General features: G+C 53.9%; 3 protein-coding genes across 8 annotated transcripts in view; 1 reads left to right on the top strand and 2 right to left on the bottom strand.

Annotated features, from left to right (window-relative positions):
* Positions 1-20166, top strand: part of LOC126962499 (cadherin-23) — a 75570-nt gene extending 55404 nt beyond the window's left edge. For 2 of the 3 annotated variants that reach the window (XM_050803590.1, XM_050803592.1), the window contains 22 exons: positions 1010-1126; positions 2253-2477; positions 3010-3179; positions 3391-3528; positions 4532-4651; positions 6808-6985; positions 7119-7330; positions 9723-9914; positions 10085-10198; positions 11275-11404; positions 11513-11764; positions 11843-12004; positions 13809-14065; positions 14442-14539; positions 15300-15420; positions 15496-15575; positions 15704-15744; positions 15948-16008; positions 16463-16592; positions 16751-16873; positions 17227-17331; positions 19180-20166. In XM_050803590.1, the coding sequence (XP_050659547.1) occupies positions 1010-1126; positions 2253-2477; positions 3010-3179; positions 3391-3528; positions 4532-4651; positions 6808-6985; positions 7119-7330; positions 9723-9914; positions 10085-10198; positions 11275-11404; positions 11513-11764; positions 11843-12004; positions 13809-14065; positions 14442-14539; positions 15300-15420; positions 15496-15575; positions 15704-15744; positions 15948-16008; positions 16463-16592; positions 16751-16873; positions 17227-17331; positions 19180-19506 (3353 nt within the window). In that variant the 3' untranslated portion in view covers positions 19507-20166. The remainder of the gene's footprint in view (positions 1-1009; positions 1127-2252; positions 2478-3009; positions 3180-3390; positions 3529-4531; positions 4652-6807; positions 6986-7118; positions 7331-9722; positions 9915-10084; positions 10199-11274; positions 11405-11512; positions 11765-11842; positions 12005-13808; positions 14066-14441; positions 14540-15299; positions 15421-15495; positions 15576-15703; positions 15745-15947; positions 16009-16462; positions 16593-16750; positions 16874-17226; positions 17332-19179) is intronic. The other variant, XM_050803591.1, reaches the window with a different exon arrangement.
* Positions 1-25931, bottom strand: part of PCBD1 (pterin-4 alpha-carbinolamine dehydratase 1) — a 1172580-nt gene that overhangs the window by 935364 nt on the left and 211285 nt on the right. The window contains exon 1 of one of the 2 annotated variants that reach the window (XM_050803699.1): positions 11469-11472. The exons of the other annotated variant lie outside the window; for it this stretch is intronic. The gene's annotated coding sequence lies outside the window, so the exon portion shown is untranslated. Of the gene's footprint in view, positions 1-11468; positions 11473-25931 lie in introns of those variants that run through there. 2 annotated transcript variants of the gene reach the window in all.
* PSAP (prosaposin) overlaps positions 20519-25931 on the bottom strand; it is a 517400-nt gene continuing 511987 nt past the window's right edge. For all 3 annotated transcript variants that reach the window (XM_050803607.1, XM_050803608.1, XM_050803609.1), the window contains 6 exons: positions 24454-24549; positions 23930-24116; positions 23681-23838; positions 23248-23328; positions 22833-22940; positions 20519-21695 (listed from right to left, as the gene is read on the bottom strand). In XM_050803607.1, the coding sequence (XP_050659564.1) occupies positions 21660-21695; positions 22833-22940; positions 23248-23328; positions 23681-23838; positions 23930-24116; positions 24454-24549 (666 nt within the window). In that variant the 3' untranslated portion in view covers positions 20519-21659. The remainder of the gene's footprint in view (positions 21696-22832; positions 22941-23247; positions 23329-23680; positions 23839-23929; positions 24117-24453; positions 24550-25931) is intronic.

Here is a 25931-nt window from a genome sequence, read left to right as displayed (position 1 = left end):
CCCATGGCTGGGGACCCACGGAGGACAGAAGCCCAGCAGGGGGATCTGCCAAGGGGGAAGGGAATCTCAGAGACCCCTGTACCTGAGAGGGAGAGGAAGTCTCACTCTGGGATGAAGCCAGTGGGAGGAGAAGCCACCAGGCCCTCTAACAGTCAGGAACAAGAAAGGTCCCAAGAAAGCCAGCACTGAGGTCAGCCAAACTAGGTCTGTCCAGTCCCAGCCCATGCTTCTGGGGGATTCCTCTCTGATTTGGGGAGCAGGCAGGGACTGTGGGAGGCAGTGCATAGAACAGAAGGAAACCCCTTGCTAGGACTGCCATGGAACCAATGCTCCTGTCCCACAATCAGTCCATGTCACTCCCTATTTAATCAAGACAAAGGGATGGACCTGAAGTATCCAGATGGTTCCACCACTGTCCCCTCCAGGGAACCCCTCAGGGCTTTTCAGCTACCATGACTTTCTTTTAAACATGATCTCCCTAGAATCTAAGCATTTTTAAAATTGTGATAAAATACACATAACGAAATTTACCACTTTAGCCACTTTTTAAGTGTAGAGTCCAGTAGTGTTAAGTACATTTGCATTGTTAGGGAATACAGCAGTTTTTAAACAAGCAATTACATAGCTTCTGTGTGCCAGGTACTGTTCTAAGTACTTTAGAAATGGAAGCTCATTTTGTTTTTCTAATCCTCAAAATAGTAGGGGATTGAGAAAAGGATGGGTTGACAGTCAGTAGTGTAATTATCTTGTTTTACAAATGACACAGAGGTGCAGAGAGGTGACATAACTTCCCCAACATCACCTGGCTAGTAAGCATCATAGGAGGGGCAGAACCACGTGCCCTCAGCTTATGAGGAGTCTGTGGGCCCACCCCAGCCACAAGTCCCAGAATCCACTGGGGACCATCATCCTCTGTGAGGAGTGGGAGGGTTTGGCCAGGAGCACCCCCGGGAAGGGCAGATTTTAGGGGGTTCTTCTCAGGCTGAACCTGGCCTGGTCTGGTCCACAGGATCTGTAATGGTGAAGTCCCCCCTGAACCGGGAGCTGGTTGCCACCTATGAGGTCACTCTCTCAGTGATTGACAATGCCAGCGACCTACCAGAGCGCTCTGTCAGTGTGCCAAATGGTAAGGTTCCCTGCAGACATCTCTCATTGGTCACTCAGAACCAATCAGGGCAGGGGGCAGGTGGGGAATAGGCACTGGTCTGTCCCCACGGAGGGAGCAACAAGACCCAGTTGCTCCAGGAGCCAGGAGTCAGGCAACACAAGAGGCATGGAAGGTGGCAGCCACCGTGAGGCCCAGGGTGGTGATAGCTACATAGAGCTCAGCAGTGGAGGATCCAGAAGCTCAGAATTGTGTGTGATCTGAACCCCCAGGCTCAGAGTAGGAAGGAGGCTTGGTAGAGCCTGGAAAGGATTGAGAAAAAATGGTTTGACAGAGGCTTAGGTTCAGCCAGCAGAACTGGTAATCAGGGTGTGGCTAGGATGTGAGATGGGAAACCCATGATCTTATAGGAAACCACAGGGTTAGCACAGAGGAAGCAAAGAGCGAGGGGAGTTGATCTTAGGCCACAGACACTGCTTTGAGGATGCAGGCACTTACAGTGGAGAATGGAGGGGCCTAGTGTTACCTTCTGCCAGTCAGGCCCAGGCCACCCTGCCTGCAGCCTTGAGGCGTGGGCTGGGAGGGGGAGGCAGAGGGGTGGATTTTGTGTGGGCAGAGCGAGAGTTGAGAGGGGGAAGTGGGATGGGGTGGCCTCAAGTTGCCTCGGACATGAGGCAGAGACAGCTGCTGTGGGGGAAGCCAGGCCTGGCAGATGTTGACTGCTTATCTTCACAGCCCAGAAGGCCACATTTTCCGGAAGGAAGGGTAGACTTGGTCATCTCTTCCGTGTCAGAGGCTCAGATGGTTAAGGGCCCAGGCCGGTTACGTAGAGGGGACAGCTCAGACAAGATCTAGGATCTTAAAGATTATCTTACCCTACCTCATTAAGCAGGTTAGGAAACCAGGGCACAGAAAGAGCCAAGGGCTCCACCAGGGTCACCTAGCCCTTCCTCTTATGGAACAGCAAGTTAGCAGACCACTGGAAAGGCTCCTGTCCTGCAGCCTGAGGGTCAGGTCAATCCTCAGGGGGCCTCCGGGGGGCTGTGGGATGCTGCCGTGCTCTCCCAGCTTGGTTGAGGCTAAGGAAGGCCTGGTCCAGCCACACTGGTGTCCTTCCCCTCTCCCTCACTCCCGGCCTCCACCCCAGCCAAGCTGACTGTCAACGTCCTGGACGTCAATGACAATACGCCCCAGTTCAAGCCCTTTGGGATCACCTACTACATGGAGCGGATCCTGGAGGGGGCCACCCCCGGGACAACACTCATTGCTGTGGCAGCTGTGGACCCTGACAAGGGCCTCAATGGGCTGGTCACCTACACCCTGCTGGACCTGGTGCCCCCAGGCTACGTCCAGCTGGAGGACTCCTCGGCAGGTAGGTCAGAAATCTGTCAGAGGAGGGCTGGGGGGCATATATCTGTACTTGCTTAGCCCCCAGGAGGGACCATAGCCTCTCCGTGGCCCCTCAGTGGACTGGGCCAGATCCAAGATGGCTGACATTCCATGCCAGATTCCAGATGCCCAAACCAGGGGAAGGGACAGAGTGCTTACTCCTGGGTTGGGATGGAAGCCTCTTGATGTCTGCCGGAAACCTGGGATATCCCACCAGCCAAGCTCCTACTATTAGTACCACTGAGGGAGCAGGAAGGCCAAGAAGGAGGTGTCTCCGGTCCTGGGCTAGTTGATGTTCATCCCTGTGACTGGGAGAAGCTTTTTCACCCTCCATAAGAAAAACTGGACACTAGTCCCTCCTTGCTGTGTGCCCTGCCGCTGGGCAGTGCTGCCCAACCACCCTCCTTCAAGTGACCACACCTGCCCCTCGGAGTCCAGGTCCTTCCCCTCATACTTTGGAGAGCTGCCATGAATGAGCCATGGCCAAAATGACCATGGGAGCCTCTGTGTCTTAGGGAAGGTCATTGCCAACCGGTCAGTGGACTACGAGGAGGTGCACTGGCTCAACTTTACTGTGAGGGCCTCAGACAACGGGTCCCCACCCCGGGCAGCTGAGATCCCTGTCTACCTGGAGATCGTGGACATCAATGACAACAACCCCATCTTTGACCAGCCCTCCTACCAGGTGAGTGGCCAGGCCACAGGCTGGGTCCAGGACCTGTGGCAATATCTTGGGGCCTTTGGGCGTCTTCCTATCCCACCCTGCCAGTCTCTAACCCCCCTGGGAGTGCTCAGCCCATGAGCAGCTTGATGCCTGCATCAGTGAGTTCTAGGGCTGTGCTCAGGCTCTGGGACTGACCTTGGCCTACTCTCTCTCCCTGCCCACTGGGCTCCAGGAGGCGGTCTTTGAGGATGTGCCTGTGGGCACAGTCATCCTGACAGTCACTGCCACTGATGCTGACTCAGGCAACTTTGCACTCATTGAGTACAGCCTTGGAGATGGAGAGGGCAAGTTTGCCATCAACCCCACCACGGTGAGCAGTGATGAAGGGCCTGGAATCTAGAAGTGGGAAGGACCCAGGGTCAGAGACTGAACAGCCACCAAAAGTATTGCAGTGATCCCTCTGGGTCTTGTCACCTGGACATCTGCAGCCCCAGAGGTTCTTTAGCCAAGTCAGCAAACCCTGTTCTCAGAGTCCCAGACATTTGTCAGACTGCAGCCTTTCTGTCCCAACAGATGTTGAAGGAAGTGGCCAAGTCTTTTGGAATGAGCTCTTTGTGGGACTTCTAAGATGTGTCCTCTGCACACTAAAAATGCATGATTGAAGTCCATGGGGCTACTTTTTGAGATACTCAGAAAAGAGGCATGGGAAGCACTGCAGAAAGTGGGCACAGTGTCTGAGCACCTACTGTATACATGGCCCTATACTCAGTGCTGGGGAAGGGAGGATGCCCCAAAGGGTGCCTCCCACATGCTTCCTTGAATCTCAGACCTGTGGAAGAGCCGAAATTCAGGAGAAAAGAAGGGTGATGATTTCAAATGTCTGCTAATTGGTTCAAAGCTGTTATTTTCAGTATAGAGAGAGAGCCCTGTGGCCTAGGGCTCGTTAGTCAGGCAGGGCCTTCCCCAGTTGCTGGGGCTGGAACTGGACTTTCCCTTCCACTGCCCTGCTCTGCCTACATCGTCTGGCACTCTGCCCTTTCAGCAGGGTTCACTCCTTCCTGCTTGGTATGAGCCATCAGACATGGCTCCAGGCCTGGCATTAAGACAATTGAACATTTATGGGGTACCTACTATATGCTATTTCCTGGTCAGGCAGGGAGCTGCAGGCTGGGCTGGTCACCCCATCCCCAGGTAGGCTGGGGTAGTGAGAGCAAGAAGAGCCGCTAGAATGGGAGCTTCCTGGGGGCAGAAGTTATTGTCTCTTTTGTTCAGTGTCAAATCTCCAGACCCCATAACAGCATCTGGCCATACTAGGTGCTCAATAAATATCTTTTGAATGATTGAAGGACCTAAAGCCACCCTCTCCCTACTAGGGTGACATCTATGTGCTGTCTTCTCTGGACCGGGAGAAGAAGGACCACTATATCCTGACTGCCTTGGCCAAAGACAACCCTGGGGATGTAGCCAGCAACCGTCGTGAAAATTCAGTGCAGGTGAGGGGAGCTAACCTGGGCCAGGGACAACAGGGACTGGGGTTGTGGAGGCAACAAGCAAAGCCTCTAGCGAGTGGACTGCTACAGATTGGGAGCAGAGCCACCCAGTCCCCTTTGAGACACAGTGACAGAAAGGAGAAGGCGAGAGGGTGACTGGATGGGTTGTAACCCATGACTGTGGCCTAGGAAGACAGGGACCCTCTGGGAGAAATCTTTGCCAAACTGCTATTTGGCAAAATATTTTGGCAAATAGGCAGCTAAACATACCTGGGTGTAACCCAAATAATGCTTGGGGCTCCACATGGCCCAGTATCACCATAGTGTCCCATTGAAAGAAACACAGTCCAGAAACCAAACATAATTATGAAGGAATCATGTTTATTTATGTCTCTCTCTCTTCTTCTTTTTTTTTTTTTTTTTTTTTTGAGATGGAGTTTCGCTCTTGTTGCCCAGGGTGGAGTGCAATGGCGCGATCTGGCTCACCACAACCTCCACCTCCCGATTCAAGCAATTCTCCTGCCTCAGCCTCCTGAGTAGCTGGGATTACAGGCATGCGCCACCACACCTGGCTAATTTTGTATTTTTAGTAGAGACAGGGTTTCTCCATGTTGGTCAGACTGGTCTCGAACTCCTGACCTCAGGTGATTCACCCGCCTCAGCCTCCCAAAGTGCTGGGATTATAGACTTGAGCCACGGAGTCTGGCCTAGTTATGTCTCTTAAAGAATACTAATGAGGGCTCCAAGTCACAACCCCATTCCCATTCCAGTGTCCACACAGCTGTTCTGAGGCCAGCATCTCACCCTCTCGGCTCTCAATCCCCTTTTCTCTGCAGAGTCCCAGGCCTCAAGGTTTTGCTTCCTCTTTCTCTCTCCTCCCTTCTTTTGCCTTTGGCAGACCTATCTTTCTGTACGTAGTACTCACTTCTCCCTCACAATAAACTCATCATCTGAAGGAAACTCTCTTGAAAGGTCGGGGGTGTGAACAGCTGAATGGGCCAAGACCACTTCTTTTTGGCAGGTAGAGGGGGCTGGGAACACACGCACACATCCGAACCTCATCCCTGTCACTTATGCATGTGCTGTGTTGGGAAAAGCACAGTATTTGGGGTCAGAAGACTCAAGTTCCATGAGCTGAGCACACTACCTTTGTCAGTTAACCTCTCTGAGCCTGTGTTGTCAAATCTGCAAAGGAGGGTACAGATGTGCAATTGGGGACATGAGGTGGTTTGAAAGTGCTTTGTGCACTGAAAGGAGATCTTTAAAGTCACTGCTGTTGGCCGGAGCATGGTGGCTCATGCCTGCAATCCCAGCATTTTGGGAGGGCGAGGCGAGGGGATCACCTGAGGTTAGGAGTTCAAGACCAGCCTGGCCAACATGGTGAAAACCCGTCTCTACTAGAAATATAAAAATTAGCCAGGCGTGGTGGTGCATACCCATAATCCCAGCTACTTGGGAGGCTGAGGCAGGAGAATCGCTTGAACCCAGGAGGTGGAGGTTGCAGTGAGCTGAGATCGCTCCATTGTGCTCCAGCCTGGGTGACAAGAGCAAAACTCCATCGGAAAAAAAAAAAAAAAAATGAAGTCACTGCTATGAAGGGCTCTGATAAGGATGCAGTTCAGGCAGGTCCCAGCAACCAGGGAACAAAGGCCCCATGGTTTGCTGTGTCCATAAGACCTGCCCTAGACTGGGAGGTCAGCTAGGGAAGCCAAGTCTCAGGCCAGACACAAATCCCAGTCAAGAGAAGCCTTGGGGAGTGGAGGAATGCCACCAAACCAGCACTAAGGGACAGAGATTAGAGCCAGATGTATAGGGCCACTGTAGGGAGTAGCAAGGAACAAAAGTAGGAGGTGTGAGGGGATAAGGGGTTTCTGCTTCAGGGCCCAGGTGCAGATTACCTGTTAACCACTGTTCTAGTTGTTGAGTGTTTATTGAGCTAGGCACTGTGCCAAGGATCTAGGATTGTGCAGCCAAAGAAACTGAGGCTCAGGGGGTTAAATAAGTTGCTTCAAATCAGACTCCAACACATTAGAAGACATTACCTCCCTCCCAGGCTGGTGCCTGTCCTTCCTCTATCCGGGCTTACTCCTGCATGACCAGGTCCCCTGTGGCAGCCCCATCCTGCTCCTCACCTTTAGCTTTGACCTCCCTCCACTCAGGTGGTGATCCAAGTGCTGGATGTCAATGACTGCCGGCCACAGTTCTCCAAGCCCCAGTTCAGCACAAGTGTGTATGAGAATGAGCCAGCGGGCACCTCGGTCATCACCATGATGGCCACTGACCAGGATGAAGGTCCCAATGGAGAGTTGACCTACTCACTCGAGGGCCCTGGCGTGGGTATGTGGCCTTCCTTGGACACCCGTGATGCCTTGGGGGATGGGAGGGGCAGGCCTGCCACCCCAGGCCAGGAGTAGAGGGAAGGGTGGGAAGGACGTCTCAACCAGAGCTACTCTCCTGCCCCCACTGCCAGAGGCCTTCCATGTGGACATGGACTCGGGCCTGGTGACCACACGGCGGCCACTGCAGTCCTACGAGAGGTTCAATCTGACCGTGGTGGCCACAGATGGCGGAGAGCCCCCACTCTGGGGCACCACCATGCTCCTGGTGGAGGTCATCGACGTCAATGACAACCGCCCTGTCTTTGTGCGCCCACCCAACGGCACCATCCTCCACATCAGAGAGGTACTCCTGCCCCCAGGGCCTCCTGCCCACCAGTATTTCCTTCTTCCAGCTGTGGCCTAGAAGAGTGGAAGCACTCTACTCTAAAGGTGGGGAAACTTGGCTTCAGGAAATTAGCTCCAGGAAAAAAAAAAGAAAAACTTTTTTAATTAAAAAAAGTTTATTAAGGTGGGGAAACTGAGGCCAGAGAAGGAAGCAGACCTGTCCAGTGCCACACAGGGTGGTATTGAACAGTGGTTAGTATATGGGCTGTGCTAGTTAAAGATCTTTGGTTCGGCTGGGTGCAGTGGCTCACGCCTGTAATCCCAGCACTTTGGGAGGCCGAGGCAGGTGGATCATTTGAGGTCAGGAGTTCGAGACCAGCCTGGCCAACATAACGAAACCCCATCTCTACTAAAAATGCAAATAAATAAATAAATAAATAAATAAATGCTGGGCATGGTGGTGCATGCCTATAATCTCAACTGTCAGGAGGCTGAGGCAGCAGAATCGCTTGAACCCGGGAAATGGAGGTTGCAGTGAGCCGAGATTGCACCACTGCATTCCAGCCTGGGCAACAGAGTGAGACTCTATCCAAAAAAAAAAAATTTAGTTGAAGTCTAACTCTATCGCTTATCAGCCCAATGACTTTGAGCAAGTGACTTCTGTAAGTCTATTTTCTGTAAGTCTATTTTTTCCTCTGCAAAACAGGACTAATAATAAGTAAGTACCCCATCTCTTGCTCCTAGATGTCTACCAAAAAGGACAGGCTCCTCCACAACCCACTTCCCCCATACTTGTCTCAGAATAAACACACACGCCCCTTCCGTCTGTCCGTTGTTCCTGCTGATACAGTGTGGAGACAACCTAGGAGCTGAGAATGAGCATCAAAATAAGAAACAAGGGGAAGTGGCGAGGTTCTGGAATCTCTCCAGTTCTTCCACTTCTCAGTCTAAATTGCCACATAAAGATAGGGGAAGTACTCCTTTGTCTTCTGCTCTCCCCGTTTCTTCTAAGTACACAGGCCCAAAGTGCTCCTTAGTGGCACCATCAGAGTATCTCCCACTTGTTCTTTGTCCCCCAAACTCCACCCAGGCTCCACATCTCAGAATGTCCGTGCTAAGTCCATCGTGTCACTCTGTCTCCTCTTTGAGGTCCTGTGGGATAAAAGTCTCCCAGGGCTAAGCTCAAAGAAGCATTGTGCCTTTACCATGTGCTTTGCTTTTTTACCTTGTGTCTAGTGTCTCATCAGCAGTGATAGAGCAGTCCGTCCTCTTTGGTGTGCCCACTAGGGAGCTCAGAGTGGTCAGCTCATCTCGAGTGACCCTGCAGGGACTTAGGGCTTATACCTTGCTTCCCACCCCTCAGCTTTCATCTTCCTGCCAACCAATTTTTTTCTTTACCCTAGTTTTTTAACTTGATCAATCTTGTTATAATTTATGTATTTTTGTCCCCTGCATCAAATCTCTTTTGTGGAATGAGGCAGGGTATAAATTAATAATAATCTAGTCCTTTTTCACATCAAAGGCCCCATTTATGAAGACTCCCTTCAAGGGCTTTGCATTTGGAAAGACTTACGTCTCCTGAACAATCAGCATGTATTATGTGTATGTCGTCCTACTTTTTATTAGACGTAACTGCCATTTGGAACTTCCAGTTGTCATGATCTGTGAGATAAACGACGAAACCACGCTGAGCTGATGATTTTTCAGCTAAAAGCAAAGAAACATGCCCTTTCTTTTGCCCTGGGCAGCCTTGTCGTGGGTCAATGTATGATTTCAATGATGTTTTCAAGATCTTGGACTCAGCTCAAAGGCGTTCAGGAGACTGAGGCTCAGGGGAGTGAGGTGGCATGTCCAGGTTCCGGGCAGGTTAGTTACAAACCAGACCCTGGTGGCCAACCCCTATCCTATACACCATGTCACCCTGCCTGTGTCCCCCACCCCCATTTTCAGGTACCCCATTGGATGGATGTTGTTGTTTGGGGACACCCAGAATTCCTGTGTTTGGGGTAGCAGAGAGAGCAAGACTGATACAGGACAAAGGCTGGCTGTGGCCTCAGCGCTTGGATCCCCTCTGCCCCCTAAACCTCAGCATGCAATGAATGGGACTAGAAGGGCGGAGTCAGCTCCTGGGAAGATGGTCACCCTGGGAAGGTTGAAGCATGTGGTTCCCAGGCTGGACTGTCAGTGCACAGTGGCCTTAGCTTGGGTTGGGGAGGAAAGAAGAGGGACAACAGCTAGCAGAAGCCCAGAATCCAGGAGAATCCAGCCGAGCAGGAAGGTGCTCCTGGCGGGTGCCGTAAGTTGTTCAGGACATTCTGCTACCGTAGGAGAAAGAGCGAGGGCTCCCTCAGGGCCTGGGAGCTGAGATTCTCTCAGGGGTCCAGGAGCCTTCCTCCCCACACTTCCCACAGGAGATCCCGCTGCGCTCCAACGTGTATGAGGTCTACGCCACAGACAAGGATGAGGGCCTCAACGGGGCCGTGCGCTACAGCTTCCTGAAGACGGCGGGCAACCGGGACTGGGAGTTCTTCACCATCGACCCAATCAGCGGCCTCATCCAGACTGCGCAGCGCCTGGACCGCGAGACGCAGGCGGTGTACAGCGTAAGGGCGGGGCCCGGTGCGAGGGGCGGGGCCTGGGGCGGGGCTTTCTTCTGGGCTCTAGTCCTGCTCCTCGCCTCCTGGAAAGTCTCTAGGGGACCTGGCCACCGGGAAGTCCCCAAGCCAACCCCCTCTCCCAGTCTTTTCCTCTGACTGCACTCTTCCGCTCCTAGCTCATCTTGGTGGCCAGCGACCTGGGCCAGCCGGTGCCATACGAGACTATGCAGCCGCTGCAGGTGGCCCTGGAGGACATTGATGACAACGAACCCCTCTTCGTGAGGCCTCCAGTGAGCTCGCCCACCTCCTGCGCTGGTCACACCTACACAGGGACTCACCTACCTGCAAGCACACACGCGTACACACTTTCCTATATACACTGTGCCAGAATACACATTTGGCTAGACACGGAAACATCTGTCTGCATGCACTTCATGCAAGAACAACTATTTATTGAGCAGCTGTATTACACTATATTGAGCTATATTGAGCGATGGAAAAAAAAAAAAAAGGCAGACCAAAATGCCTGACTTATGGAGCTGATAGCCTTGTCTTTGCCTACACACACACACACACACACACACACACACACACACACACACAAAGCATGAAAATCAGCTCTGATTTTGTTTTGTTTTGTTTTGTTTTGTTTTTGAGACAGAATCTCACTTTGTTGCCTTTGTTGCCCAGGCTGGAGTGCAGTGGCATGATCTTGACTCACTGCAACCTCCACCTCCCGGGTTCAAGTGATTCTTCTGCCTCGGCCTCCCAAGTAGCTAGGATTACAGGCGCCCGCCACCATGCCCAGCTAATTTTTGTATTTTTAGTAGAGACGGGTTTTTGCCATGTTGGCCAGCCTGGTCTAGAACTCCTGACCTCAAGTGATCCACCTGCCTCGGCCTCCCAAAATGCTGGGATAACAGGCGTGAGCCACTACGCCTCGCCCAGCTCTGATGTATTGATATGGGGTTGACATGAAATCTGACAGCAGGGCTGAGGGCCCCTCCTGTGGACTCCAACTCTCTGACATGGTTGTTTTTTCTTCTTATGTGCACATGGGATGTGATGTTGCTTGGAGACTGTTGAGTGTGAGTGCATACACTTGCATGTGCATATAAGAGTAACGTGTGTGCTCCTCTCATTTAAGCACTCATTTGGGTTCTGGGCAACACTCCGTGAGGGCAGAGCTTAGGTTCCCAGGCCATGCTTTGCTCCCTTGAGGTTACAATGCTTCTACTCACCCTATAAGGCCTGGACAGTAAATTCCCTCAGGACATGCATAGTCACTGCCCAAGGCCCTGAAACAGGGACTGGAAGCTTAGGCCTTCCCTTGGCACCCTGTGAGGACATCCCCCTCCCTCCGCAGAAAGGCAGCCCCCAGTACCAGCTGCTGACAGTGCCTGAGCACTCACCACGCGGCACCCTCGTGGGCAATGTGACGGGCGCAGTGGATGCAGATGAGGGCCTCAACGCGATCGTGTACTACTTCATCGCAGGTGGGGCCGGACAGAGCTAGTGCCCTGATTATCCTGGGGCTAGAGATGACCCACATATGCCCTGCCCCGGCCCTACCCCCTCACCCTGTGCCATGGTCCCACCCTCAGTCGGCAACGAAGAGAAGAACTTCCATCTGCAGCCCGACGGGCGTCTGCTGGTGCTGCGGGACCTGGACCGGGAGCGAGAAGCCATCTTCTCCTTCATAGTCAAGGCCTCCAGCAATCGCAGCTGGACACCTCCCCGTGGACCCTCCCCAACCCTCGACCTGGTTGCTGACCTCACACTGCAGGAGGTGCGCGTTGTGCTAGAGGACATCAACGACCAGCCGCCACGCTTCACCAAGGCTGAGTACACTGCAGGTGCAGGGACTGGAGCCTGGGCATGAGGTGTGGGGTGGCCCCTGCTCTGCAACTTACACCACCTGCCTGTTCCTGCAGGGGTGGCCACCGACGCCAAGGTGGGCTCAGAGTTGATCCAGGTTCTGGCCCTGGATGCAGACATTGGCAACAACAGCCTTGTCTTCTACAGCATTCTGGCCATCCACTACTTCCAGGCCCTTGCCAACGACTCTGAAGATGTGGGCCAGGTCTTCACCATGGGTAGGGGCCTGGCAGCACATGAGTGGCCTCTAGCCACGACCTCTCAGTCACTGCATGGAATGTCATCTGGGGGAGATGGGGTCTGGGGGAGCACCACAGGATATGAGTGACCCCCCAGCCAGCCACGCCAATCCTGTTCATCCATCTATTCAGCAGTCCTTTCTCCAGTGTATCCGCCTATCCACCTCTTCGTCTACCCACCAGCCCTTTCTTTTCATTCTCTCTTCTTTTCAACTCATCTGTCCATTACTTATCCATCCATCCATGTATCCACACTTCTGTCTGTCCATCTATCCTTCCATCCATCTGTCCATCCCTCCTTTTATCCTTCCATCCATCTGTCCGTGTGTCCTTCCATCCATCTTTTCTTCCTTCCATCTGTCAATCCATCCTGTTTTCATTCATCTCTCCATCTACCCATCTTCCCATTCTCCTTCCCATAATATTTGCCTGTTTTTCCAGTTGTGCACCTCGCCCTCCCCTATGTCAGGCATTGTGTTAGGACTGGGGCTCCAGGATTCAAAGCACACACTTATACCTATGGATGTGCATGTTTGTTTGTTTGTTTGTATATTGACCTGTGTAGATGGCTGAGACTCTCTGGGTCAGGCTCTACGAGATGCCCCTCTGGGTGTCCCATTACCTTACTCCCAGTCCCAACCCCTTCCCCTTTCTTCTCCATCTAAAGACTCCTCCTCTGTATGCCTCATCTGTGGCCTGGCATTCAAGGCTCACTAGATCTTCCTCCTAATCCCTCTTTCTGTTCTACAGTCACCTGCTATCCTTAAAGGCCCTGTGCCCAGCCTAGCTAAGTTGCTTAGCATCCCCTCAGCCTGCTCTCTTCCATCCTCCCCTGGCCTTTGACCCCTCTGCCTTCATTGCCTGGAATGCCATTTTGGCCCCTTTGCCTTCAGATGTCCATCCCCCACTCTTCAAGGTCTAGTTCATGTGCCACCTCATCCAGTTACACAAGCAGACACCATCCCTTTGTCCTCTGAGCTCTCACTGCTCTTATTTTATAAATCAAGGCACAGAGAGGCTCAGTAGTTTGCTTGAGGTCACACAGCTAGAAAGTGACAAATTTTGAGCCCAATCTCTTGTCTTTTAAGAGAAGACTATGCTGTACCACTGATGATCTCTCTTCTATGGGTTTTGTTGTTGTTTTCTTTTTTTTTTTTTTTTTTTTTCGGCGATAGAGTCTCACTCTGTTTGTTGCCCAGGCTGGAGTACAGTGGCGCAATCTCAGCTCACTGCAGCCTCTGCCTCCTGGGTTCAAGTGATTCTCCTGCCTCAGCCTAACAAGTAGCTGGGATTACATGCACACACCACCATGCCTGGCTAGATTTTGTATTTTTAGTAGAGATGGGGTTTCATCATGTTGGCCAAGCTGGTCTCAAACTCCTGGCCTCAAGTGATCCGCCCGCCTCAGCCTCCCACAGGCGTGAGCCACCACACCCAGGCTTGTTTGTGGAATTCTGAGGTACATGTGTTCGAAAGAGAGAGGAGAGACAGACAGACACTAAGGGGGCTCAGAAATGGTCCTTTGCACCCTAGCATGGGACAACAGAGTCACAAACTTGTCATCTGCCTTCCCCCATGCTGATAACCTGCTGAGACCTGAGCCACTGCCACTTCAGATGGGCATCATTCCCACTTGCCTGTCACCTTTGCTCCCGGCTGCACCCTGTGGGCATTTGTGCTGCCTCCCCTAGATGTGCCCACCTACCCCAGGGCTCATGCCCCTTCCTGGGGATTCAGGGGCACTGAGTCTCTGAGCTGTGCCCCACCTTCGGGCCTCCTGCAGGGAGCGTGGACGGCATTCTGCGCACCTTCGACCTCTTCATGGCCTATAGCCCCGGCTACTTTGTGGTGGACATTGTGGCCCGAGACCTGGCAGGCCACAACGACACGGCCATCATCGGCATCTACATCCTGAGGGACGACCAGCGCGTCAAGATCGTCATTAACGAGATCCCCGACCGTGTGCGCAGCTTCGAGGAGGAGTTCATTCACCTGCTCTCCAACATCACTGGTGCCATTGTCAATACTGACGATGTACAGGTGCCTCATGGACCCACATGGGGCTGGGGCAGTGGAGGGAGACGGGGAGGCCAGCCACAAGGAGAGACAGGGCATTGTGCAAAGGCCAGGGTGTGAAAGGCAGTATAGGCCCCACTTACTCATTTCCTAGCAGTGCAGCTTTGATAAAGTTCTCCCAGGTCTCTGGGCCTCAGTTTCCTCCTCCATAAAATGGGGTCAATAATAAATAGTACCTGGCCAAGTGTCGGTGAAGTGATTGGCCCATGCCTGGCCCTCAGCAAACATTCAGAGGGCTCTATTCACAGGGAAGGGCAGAAGGGGCTCCTAGAAGAGGCCTGCCCATCCCTGTGGCCCCCTGCTATGGTGGCCACACCCTACAATACCCCTTCCCATCCAGTTCCATGTGGACAAGAAGGGCCGGGTGAACTTTGCGCAGACAGAGCTGCTCATCCACGTGGTGAACCGTGATACCAACCGTATCCTGGATGTGGACCGGTGAGTGGGGGCCTGTGTTTGGACTGTCAGCCTGTCTGTCAGCATGCCTCCCTGCCCTGGAGTAGGGGAGAGGACTCACCAAAGGAGACACAGACCACACCATCAGGCCCACTGTGTGGGGCCACCTCCCAGAGGGGGCAGGGCTAGGAGACAGAGCAGAGTTTGGGAGTATGAGCAACTCTGTCCCTCGGAGCCTCCCTCTCCCCATCTGTAACATGGGAGTATTCAGGCCGTGCGCAGTGGCTCACACCTGTAACCCCAGCCCTTTGGGAGGCCAAGCCAGGTGGATCACCTGAGGTCAGGAGCTCAAGACCAGCCTGACCAACATGGGGAAACCCCATCTCTACTAAAAATACAAGTATTAGCCAGAGTGGTGGCGCACACCTGTAATCCCAGCTACTCAGGAGGCTGAGGCAGGAAAATCACTTGAACCTGGGAGGCGGAGTTTGCAGTGAGCCGAGATCATGCCACTGCACTCCAGCCTGGGCAACAGAGCAAGACTCCAATCTCAAAATAAATAAATAAATAAATAAATAAATAAATAAATAAATAAGGGAGTATTCATCCACTGTGAAGATGGAACAGGATCCTACATGAAGGTTCGAGGAACCTTGTAAAACACAAAGCTGTTGCGGCCGGTAGTCCTCAATCTTGCAACGCTTGGCGTTGATGAACTTTGGGGGCTTGAGGCAGGAGCAGAGCAGACTGTCATGAGGGGAATGGCTGAGGAGGAGAGCTGAGACCCCTGCCCCTCACCCAGGGTGATCCAGATGATCGATGAGAACAAGGAGCAGCTGCGGAATCTTTTCCGGAACTACAACGTCCTGGACGTGCAGCCTGCCATCTCTGTCCGGCTGCCGGATGACATGTCTGCCCTGCAGGTACCCAGCGACCCCGCCCCGCAGCCCTAGCCGCCCTCCCCACTGCCCAGGCTCACCCTGGTCCTGCTCCCGCAGATGGCGATCATTGTCCTGGCCATCCTCCTGTTCCTGGCTGCCATGCTCTTCGTCCTCATGAACTGGTACTACAGGACCGTGTGAGTGTCCCCCACCCCTGCCCTCAGGGGGCCAGCCACCTGCTCCCGGATGGCCATGAGGCAGGCAGGGCCTGAGACGTCAGCTTGGCCCCAGCCCGCCTCACCAGCCCCTCTCTGCTTCTCTCCAGACACAAGAGGAAACTCAAGGCCATTGTGGCTGGCTCAGCTGGTAAGTGAGGGCCGTGGTGGGGGCACAGGTGAGAAGGCAGCAGGCTGGGGGCCTGGAGTGTCCACCAGGGCCTCACAAGGCTGGCTCAGGCCCTTCACTGGGCCCAGGACCACGCCCCACACCCCACCCTCCCTCACCCCGCAACACCACCCCTAACCCTGGCTATGCCCCTCCCCTCCATGCCCCAACCCTTCTCCCTGCAGGGAATCGTGGCTTCATCGATATCATGGACATGCCTAACACCAACAAGTACTCCTTTGATGGGTGAGTGGGGTAGTGGCCCTGCCCAGTCCCCTGCAGGGAGTCCTGCTAGGACCCAGCTGGGGAGAGCTGCAGTCTCCCAGCACTGGGGCTGCTGAAACCCAGGCTGTGGGCGCCCCCTGGTGGGTGGGCCACCCTCCCTCCATCCTCAGAAACCGTGTGGCTGAGAGGGGCTCTCTACCTCAGTGGGCCTCAAGTTCCAGGGGGTGCAGACTTTGGGCAGTGGGTGCAGGGTGAAGCCTCTGCACCAAAGGCAATCCAGACTGACATGCAGTCCTGGTTCTAGCAGGATCCCAGGGTGGGAGCATGCACCACAGGTGCCAGGGCCTCACACCCCCAAGTCAGTGAAAGGCACTACATGGCCAGGGAAATGGGCAGGATGTGGGGCGAGGCTGGAAGGGCACCTGTCTACTCGAGTCTTCCCTCCCTCCCCACTCTTTTCCCTCCCCAACTGCAGAGCCAACCCTGTGTGGCTGGATCCCTTCTGTCGGAACCTAGAACTGGCCACCCAGGCAGAGCATGAGGATGACCTACCGGAGAACCTGAGTGAGATCGCCGACCTGTGGAACAGCCCCACGCGCACCCACGTGAGCCAGAGGCGGTCAGGCATCACAAGGGGCAGGAGTGGAGGGGCTGGGTCTTTGTGATCTCTGGCCAAGGAGCTGGGTTCTTTAAGCGGTAGCCCCCTCCCTTGTGCATGTGTGTGGGGTCTGCCTCTGCTGCAGCTAACGTCCTCTCTCCCCAGGGAACTTTTGGGCGTGAGCCAGCAGCCGTCAAGCCTGATGATGACCGATACCTGCGGGCTGCCATCCAGGAGTATGACAACATTGCCAAGCTGGGCCAGATCATTCGTGAGGGGCCTATCAAGGTGAGCCCTCTCCACAGGCTCCATACCCAGTTCCCTGGCTGAGGTTGGACCCCACTCCAGAGAACACAGGGCGGTGGAGACCTCCAGGCTCAGCTAGACCCACCCTCCACTGGGGCAAGAACACCAGGGCTGATGGGGGGCTGCTCCAGCCTGCAGTGGCCTTAAGGGCAGAGCTCGGGAATGAGTCCATGTGTGTCTGGGCTGGCCACCGTTTCCAGGCTCTGCTGCTCATCCTCTGCCCTAGGATCACCAGGATCAGATTTCTGTGTACCCTTGACTCCCAGAGGGAGTGGGCGAGGGGCGGGGCAGGCAGGGAAGGGCCTTGGTGGGGGTTAACCCTTTCCCTCCCCCAGGGCTCGCTGCTGAAGGTGGTCCTGGAGGATTACCTGCGGCTCAAAAAGCTCTTTGCACAGCGGATGGTGCAAAAAGCCTCCTCCTGCCACTCCTCCATCTCTGAGGTAGCCAGCTGGGTGGCCGGGAGCTGTGTGCTGTGCCCCAGCCTGGGGATGCTCTCTCTTGCTGTCCTGCTGTCCTTCTCTATGTCCCTGGAGCTCTGCAGCCCAGACCAAAGACAGGAAAGAGTGGGGGCCAGGAAGTCGGACAGCAGGCTCTGCTTTCTGGGCTCTTGGGGGCTTTCACAGGAATGGGGTAGGCTCTAAGGCAGTCTTTCTCAGATTAGAGAAAGACCTCAAGAACATACCTTTGGGGGTGATGTCACTTTAAGAAACTCCGCCAGGCGTGATGGCTCATGCCTATAATCCCAGCATTTTGGGAGGCCGAGGTGGGCGGATCATGAGGTCAGGAGTTCGAGACCAGCGTGGCCAACATGGCGAAACCCCATCTCTACTAAAAATACAAAAAATTAGCCAGGCGTGGTGGTGGACGCCTGTAATCCCAGCTACTCAGGAGGTGGAGGCAGAAGAATTGCTGGAACCCAGGATGCCGAGGTTGCAGTGAACCAAGACCATGCCACTGCACTCCACTGGGTGACAGAGTGAGACTCTGTCTCAAAAAAAAAGGAAAGAAAAGAAACTGGCCATCGGGGTCAAATAGGCCTACATATGTTTGCCTGTAGTGATTATGTCAACACTTACAACAGTCAGGCTTTACCTAAAAATGAATTTCCAGCTGGGCCCACATTCTCAACAAGAATAAGCTAGTCAAATAGCCTCATGCAGGACAACAGTGACAGTTTCAAGTCTCTACCCCACCTATTTATCCTCTGCAGCTTGTCCTGTTGACATTTTCTGCCTGGACACAATTAGAGGTGATCTGCTTGAGGCCAATTTGGCAACAAACCCAGACACCACAGTTGCATCCCAGGATTTTTATAGAGCACCAAAGTTAATATATAAAATTAAAGATTCTCGGCCGGGCACGGTGGCTCACGCCTGTAATCCCAGCACCTTAGGAGGCCAAGGCGGGCAGATTACGAGGTCAGGAGATCGAGACCATTCTGGCTAACACAGTGAAACCTCATCTCTACTAAAGAATACAAAAAATTAGCCGGGTGTAGTGGCGAGCGCCTATAGTCCCAGCTACTCGGGAGGCTGAGGCAGGAGAATCGCGTGAACCCAGGAGGCGGAGGTTGCAGTGAGCCGAGATTGCACCACTGCACTCCAGCCTTGGTGACAGAGCAAGACTCTGTCTCAAAAAAAAAAAAAAAAAAAATTAAAGATTCTCATCCAGGTGTGGTGGCACACGCCCGTAGTCCAGCTACTCAAGAAACTGAAATGGGAGGATCACTTGAGCCCATGAGTTCGAGGCTGCAGTGAGCTTTATGTTGCTGTATTAGCATGGGCAACAGAGAGAAACACTGTCTCTAAATAAATAAAGACCAGGTGCGGTGGCTCACACCTGTAATCCCAGCACTTTGGGAGGCCGAGGCAGTGGATCATCTGAGATCAGGAGTTCCAGACCAGCCTGGCCAACATGGCGTGCCTGTAATCCCACCTACTCGGGAGGCCGAGGCAGGAGAATTACTTGAAGTCAGCAGGTGGAGGTTAGAGTGAGCTGAAATCACACCACTGCACTCCAGCCTAGGTGGCAGAGCGAGACTCCATCTCCACACACACACACACACACACACACACTTTTCACAAGAAGCCGATCCTCCTGAGAACCACTCTGCAGCACCTTAAGCATTCATTGTTCCCCTTCGCACGCAGTTTGAGAAACAGAGTCTGACAGGCCTGCTGAGGTAGGAGCCCAGGGTTCAGCCACATAGTCAGTAGGTCTCTGGGGCCATCCACCTGCTCACCCTTTTGGCATGGCCCTGAGCATATGGGGGTCCCGGCCTCTTGCAGCTGATCCAGACAGAGCTGGACGAGGAGCCACGGGATCACAGCCCAGGGCAGGGTAGCCTGCGCTTCCGCCACAAGCCACCGGTGGAGCTCAAGGGGCCCGATGGGATCCACGTGGTGCACGGCAGCACGGGCACGCTGCTGGCCACCGACCTCAACAGCCTGCCCGAGGATGACCAGAAGGGCCTGGGCCGCTCGCTGGAGACGCTGACCGCTGCTGAGGCCACTGCCTTCGAGCGCAACGCCCGCACAGAATCCGCCAAATCCACACCCCTGCACAAACTTCGCGATGTGATCATGGAGAGCCCCCTGGAGATCACAGAGCTGTGACTAGACAGGGAAGCCTCGTGGGTGTAAGCAGCACCTCTCCACTGCCCCCTCCCAGGGAGCAACGGCAGGGACAGGGCCGGTCGGGGAGCTCCTCCCAAGGCCGGGCCTGGGGGACAACCTTGGCTTGGCCCTGGCAGCCTGCATCAGCTGCTCAGATCCCACTTTTGCCAGATGCTCATTCAGCATCTGACCTCTACCTTCATAAAATCTGTTATTTTTATAAGAAAACCAAACAAAAATGCTAAGCGTCTAAGGACAAGGTAAGGAGGGTCACTGGGGTCCAGAAGTCTGGGGACCAGCTCGGCTCAAGCTGAGCTGAAAGAGGCCAAACAGGCCCTCCTCCCTCCGGGCTCCACCCTGCAAGCACTATCCCCTCCGGCTGAGCAGGCGCAAGGGAGGCCCGGCGTGGGCATCCCCTGCTGGCCGGACACCCGACTCCAGTCCAAGTCCTGCTACATTTCCGCCACATTCCTGCTGGATGTCCAGGTGGAGGTGGCATCCCCACATGGACAAGGTCAATGTCAATGAACAAGCATTCTCTCCATTTCACTGGCTTCCCAAATGTGCCCAGCTTATAAAGAGAAGTGACTGATGTTCCCTTGGGTTTTGAATGTGGAGTGTTCGTGTGTATTCCTTTTTTAAATTAAGTTATTCCCTCAATAGTTTCCCCTTGGTTTTGTTTAACTGGCACTCACTACAAGTTTCTGGAATGGTTTGTTTAAAAAGCAAGGCAACTCTCAAGGAACTGGCAACGTGCTCTGACTCTGGCCTCTAGGGAGCAGGGACAGGGGCGGATGAAGGGCAGAGCCGTCCTTCAGGTGCGCCCAACCTACTGCTCGCCCTGAGTCTTGGGGAGGACCAGGTGGGATTTTTCCTTTATCCACTTTGCTTTCATTCTCTGGCCAAGAGGGGTCATGGGAGTGCTGGGCCCCAAAGGTGTCATGGGCTCAGAGCTCATGAGAGAGGAACACACTCTTCCAGCTGAAGAGTCACAGAAACTCAGGCCCAGATTTGGCTAACAGAATTTTATTGTTAAATCACAGAAACTTTAGTGCAAAACAAAACTCACAAAGTCCATTTAATAGCAACTGCGTATCCTGCTGGCTTTGCTTGCTGTCTCCTGGCAACCAGAAGTAGACAGAAGCATGGGTGCCCAAGTGGGCTGCAGACAGCATCCAACCCACACCCCAGCGTCCAACCCACACCCAGCAGACCCCTCAGCATGCCGCCCTCTAACAGGAGCCACAGGCCTAGGAACTCGCCATCCACATTTATTTGAAAAGAAAGGTCAAAAGGAGCCTCTATAAGACGGGGGAGGGGTGCAGGCTGCAGCAGCACCTCAGCAGCCAGGGACACGTAGGCAACACGAGCAGGCACAGCGCGGCCACCACTGTCCACACGCTCACACAAGCCAGGCCCGCGGGGCCTTTGGAGAGCTAGCAGGTTACATTCAGGCAGATGGCCCCCTTCCCACCCAAACCCACAGAACCCCAAACAAGGCATCACCAGGAAAGACACGGGAAAGCCAAATCACAGTTGAACCAGGGACAGAGAAACCGTGGCCCCACTGGGGTCCCAAGCCACCAGCAGCTGCTTCCAAAATCCCTGTGCTATTACAGCGGGAATTAAATCATTTAAAAAGCCTGATTATTCCGGGCTTCTAATCTTTCATATAAAACTGCCTTTGTTTTGCTGCTTTGTACAGCTGAGAGGCCCAGGAAAGGGGAGAGGGTCCCTGACCAGGGCAGGAGGCCACCTCAGAAGCCCAGGCCCACCAGTGCCCAAGCACATGTCAGGGCTCAGAACAAGGCCCCAGCCAAGAGGGTTGATGGCCTCCAGTCAAGAAGCTGTGGCTCATGCCAGCAGAGCTCTCTCCTCCTCCAGCAGGTGCCATGCGAGGGCGGGCTAAAAGACCTCCAGTGCATCAACATCCATCTAGCAGAGAGAAAAGGGCCACTGAAGCAGCTATGTCTGCCAGGGGCTAGGGGCTCCCTTGCAGACAGCAATGCTACAACAAAGGACACAGAAATGGGGGAGGTGAGGGAGCCCTATTTTTATAACAAAGTCAAATAGATCTGTGCGTTCATTCTCCCAGACACACAAGTAGAAAAAAACTAATGCTGCGGTTTCTCCAAGCTGGAATATTCCTCCTCCTAGTTCCACACGTGGCGTTTGCAATGCTCGACAGCCTGGTAGGAGAGAGGAAGCTGAGTTTAGTCTTCAGATGACAAACTCCATTCCCGGCCCATCGGTGTATCAGATATCACCCCCAAATGGGACCTGTTCTCTTGTCCTAGGTCAGTTAGACGGCACCAGATGCTGAAGACCCAGGACAGGATCTCACTTAAAAACAGGGAACACATGGCCATCAGAGTTTTGGGAACTTCTAAGACACGAGTCCAGAGCAGCAGACGCCTGCAGTAGTCTGCAGATGAGTACCCATGCAGGCAGGGCTCAGGGCCCTTCGTCTGCCTACACCCGGCACCCAGCGTCCTGCTAGCAGCCTGCACGCTAATTCCCAGGCAGAACCTCCTCGCCTCAGTTAGGCTACACACCAGCTCGGGCCTTGAGAAGCGGGCCCACATTTCCCCAGGACAGCAGCAGAACCAGCCGTGGGGTGGGGCTGGTGGTGGAGATGGGCTGGAGCCTAGCTGGAGGAAAGAGCTGGACATGGCCAGAATGGGGGCCCCCTGCCCCTCCCTGCAGTGGTCCAAGATGACACAACCGCCACTGACATGGTCACAAGGAAGTCCGGTGAGGAAGGAAAAGTTGCGCAAAGCAACATTAAGTAACAGGCCGGACCAAACATCCCCACCCAGGGAAGCAGCATAAGTCATCCAACTGGTGGCTGCCAGGCCAGGCCAGGGCCACGGTGCCCTAGGGCTGCTGGGTAGGGGCCAGCTCTCAGGGCTCTGAGTGAAGAGACTCAGGCCTGGCTTCAGCAAGGGCAAACATGTTCTGGGAAACAGGACCTGGGCAAAGGTCTGGGCAATGAATCCCACAGACTTTGTGCAATCCCTGGAGTGACCTTGTACAAGTCTGACACTGTCACAAGGGAAATTAAGACAAGAGCAACAAAGCAGAAGCAAAAAATTCCACCCCTCGCAAAAAAAAAAATCCACCCCACCCTTCACTACAAGAGTAGAGTTCACCCTGTCTTTTCTGGGGGACCATGAGGAAGCCTAACCACCTCTCTGAGCCTCCGTTTTCTGACAACATAAAAGCAGGGTGGAGAGTTGATCACTGGGTTCCTGTTAAAGCAGGATTCTCCCGCAGGCTCCCCCAGGGCAAGACAGGCTGGTGGCGCTGGCTGCTGGGCTACTCACATTGCACTGGGCTGCCGTCTCTGTGTTCTGGCACCAGTAGCTTGGGCCCCATACACACTTCTCAGTTCCCAGCAAGGGCTTATGGGCTGACGGGCAGGCTCCAATTTTCTATATGGTGAGAAAAGGAAAAAAGAAAGGGGGAGAATGAGAGCTGCCCAATGTATCCCTTTCAAAACTAAGAAAACAGTTTCCAGAATGAGCTAGAATCAGAGCTCCACCACGCTCTTTCAGAACATCAGGGTTGCTGAGGAAAGCGATGGGGCTTGGGGGACTGGCTCCCTACCTTCTTGGCTCTCCCACAGCGGAACCCAGAGACTCCACCCCACGGCCAAGTCTCGGAGCAACCCTCCCGGGTCTCTGCAGCCCCCCAGGTTACAGCTGCCCGAGAGGACCCACACCACCCAGTGAGGCTCACCAAGCACACGAACGAAGGATCCATCACCTCCACCAGGATCTCGATCAGCACGGGCTCGTACTCTGCCACAAACTGATCACACTGTAAAGGAAAGCGGGGACACAGGTCCAGCTCTGGGGGTGTCCGAGCACAGTGGGGCACAAAAGGCCAGGCAGCCCTGGATACACTCTTCCCTGAGAGCCCCTGGCATTCCCAGCCCACTGGGTCCTGGGGCCTCCCTTCCCAGACACCCTATCTACATTTGGCCTCTCTACTTCAGGTTGCTTCCCCCGGTGACTCATCTTAAGCCAACAAATCACCTCCAAGTAAAACTTCATTGGACTCCATGCCCGGAGGCAGAAACAGCTGGTTTTCCATCAAAATGTACCCCAGCCTTGGCATACTTCATCAGGTTCTGTCATGCCGGCCTACCGCAGCCCAGCCCGAGGCATACCTGCTTCTGGTAAGGGTCGGGCAGGAAGCTGCAGCCTTTCTCAAGAGCAGCCAGGATCTCCTGCTTGGTGCTGTTTTTCTCCAGGTTACGATCCAAATAACCCACCAGCTTCTTGCACACTTCGCAGAAGCCACCGTCCTTCGGCTGAGTCACATGAACTACACAAGAGGGCAGCGGGCTCAATGCTGGCAGGGCCCTCCCAGACCCAAGAGGGGCACCATCCTCTCCCGCCCCACACCCAGTGCTCACCGGTCAGCGCAGGCAGCCGCGTGCCAGAGCAGAGGCGCAGCATGCTGCACACCAGCTCAGGGCTGACCTCCTGCAGCAGGATGGACAGGATTGAGCTGCCGTACGTGTCCACCACCTCCTGGCACTCTTCCGACAGGGACTTCGGCAGCTTCGAGCACATTTTGTCAAAAGTGTCGAGTATTTCTTTCTGAAACACAGGAGAGGATCGTGTGAGAAGACGGGAGGCTGGGCAAGGGTTGGGGAGATTCTGAAAATACTAACATGACCAGGAAACGAGTCAATGGTGGGTGCCGTTTCCACCCCCAGAAAACTACCAAACCACAAAGCAGGGCAACGGTGTCTACCTCCCCTGAACCCTGCCAGCCTAGAGGTCCCACTGGTGAGGACTGCCTTCCACGAGATGGGGACATGGCTGTACACATGCCAAGCCTGGGCCAAGCCCTCTCTCCTATGGGACTTTCCCACTGGGACATTCAGGCTCAGGGGGCAGAAGCGGGCCTCTCTCTGCCAGGAGGACAGCATACCTCAGTCTTGTTGTTGTCAATCAGCTTGGTCACCTCCTTCACCAGGAATTCACACACCTCACAGTAAACATCAGACTTTGCTGGGACCTCGTGCTTCTGTGGGAAGAGTAGAAGGAGAGTACTTTAATGCTGGGACTCACAGCCCTTGGTCTTGCTCCCCTAAAGGAAAGGGGCTGCAGACACCAGGGTGGGTTAGCACATCAAGGGCCACTGCCTACTGAATTCCAAATGATGTGTGGCTTCTAACATCCAAGTTAATTCTCTATTTTTATATGGTGGGAGACCCACCTGCCTCCTTCCCCAATCTTCTACCAACACCACCTCCCCCTAACCCCACCAAAACAAAACCCAGGAATTCACGGTTCAGAAGCTAGAAAGTCCCTTGTCCACCCCAAAGAGCTGTCCTGATGATGTTTCAGTTACAAACATTTCATCACTCAGGGTTCATTTTGGGGAGGATGAAGGACCAAAAGCAAAGGGAGGGGCTCACTATCGGTCCACTATCTAGAAGGCAGCATGGTGAACACATTTCAGGTCTGCTCGTGTGTCTGCTATGTCTCATTAGCACTTGAGAATGCTCTTCTAGAACCCACCTTTAAAAAGGCAATACTGTCACAGAAGATGTTCTGTGGCAGTGGAAATGTTCTCTATCCCTGCTGCCCACTACAGGCTCCAGCTACCTGTGCACTGAGCACCTGCAATGTGTCTCATTTTGCTCCATGGTATTTCATTGAAATTTAAGTAGTCACATGTGGTTGGAACACGAGCTATAACTCTTCAGTTTCTCTGGCTGCATCTTGGTCAGCGGGCTGGAGCCGAGGAGCAGCCCATGGAGAAGGAGGCAGGAAGCAGTGCTTCCTGGATTCCAGCTGACACTTCGGCCTGGCCCCTGGGCCACACACTCTGCACATGCAGAGAGAAGATGGCAGAGAGAGACAAACAGCTGGCAGTCAAGTGCCGTGGGATGTTCTAGAACAAGAAGCATGTACATGTGCCATGTGTTAAGGCATCACACAGCCCGGGCCTTGAAGAACTAGGATGTAAGCCCCACGGGCACAATGACATCATCTGTTCAGCACAGCCCCTAATACGCTGCCTGGCCCATAATAAATGCCAAATACAAATGTATTATGGGAGGAAGTCGTCTGACCTTCACCAAGTGAGGTGTTCTAGTTAAACAAAACAGACACCCACACGGATTTAGTATATAGGCTGCAGGCCCAGTGAGGCTTCCGCATACTCTGAGGGGTGTGCTGGGAACATCCAGTCTGTCAGGGCTACAGGATGGGGAAGGACCCAGACAGTGCATGTGAGAAGGTGAGGCTGGAGCCAGGCACCGCGAAGTCACCTTTGAATGGCATGCTGAAAATACTCAGGCTAATGATCCCACGACCATTAGGGTTTACTACCAAGGCAATAAAATGTTTTCAAAAGCAGAGGCGGGGGCTGCATTAGTGTAAGGGATAGCATAAACCAGT

This window comes from Macaca thibetana, chromosome 9 (assembly GCF_024542745.1).
Source record: "Macaca thibetana thibetana isolate TM-01 chromosome 9, ASM2454274v1, whole genome shotgun sequence".
NCBI classification, from domain to species: domain Eukaryota; kingdom Metazoa; phylum Chordata; class Mammalia; order Primates; family Cercopithecidae; genus Macaca; species Macaca thibetana.
The sequence above is the reverse complement of the archived record's forward strand: the minus strand, read 5'-3'. Positions and strand labels throughout refer to the sequence as shown.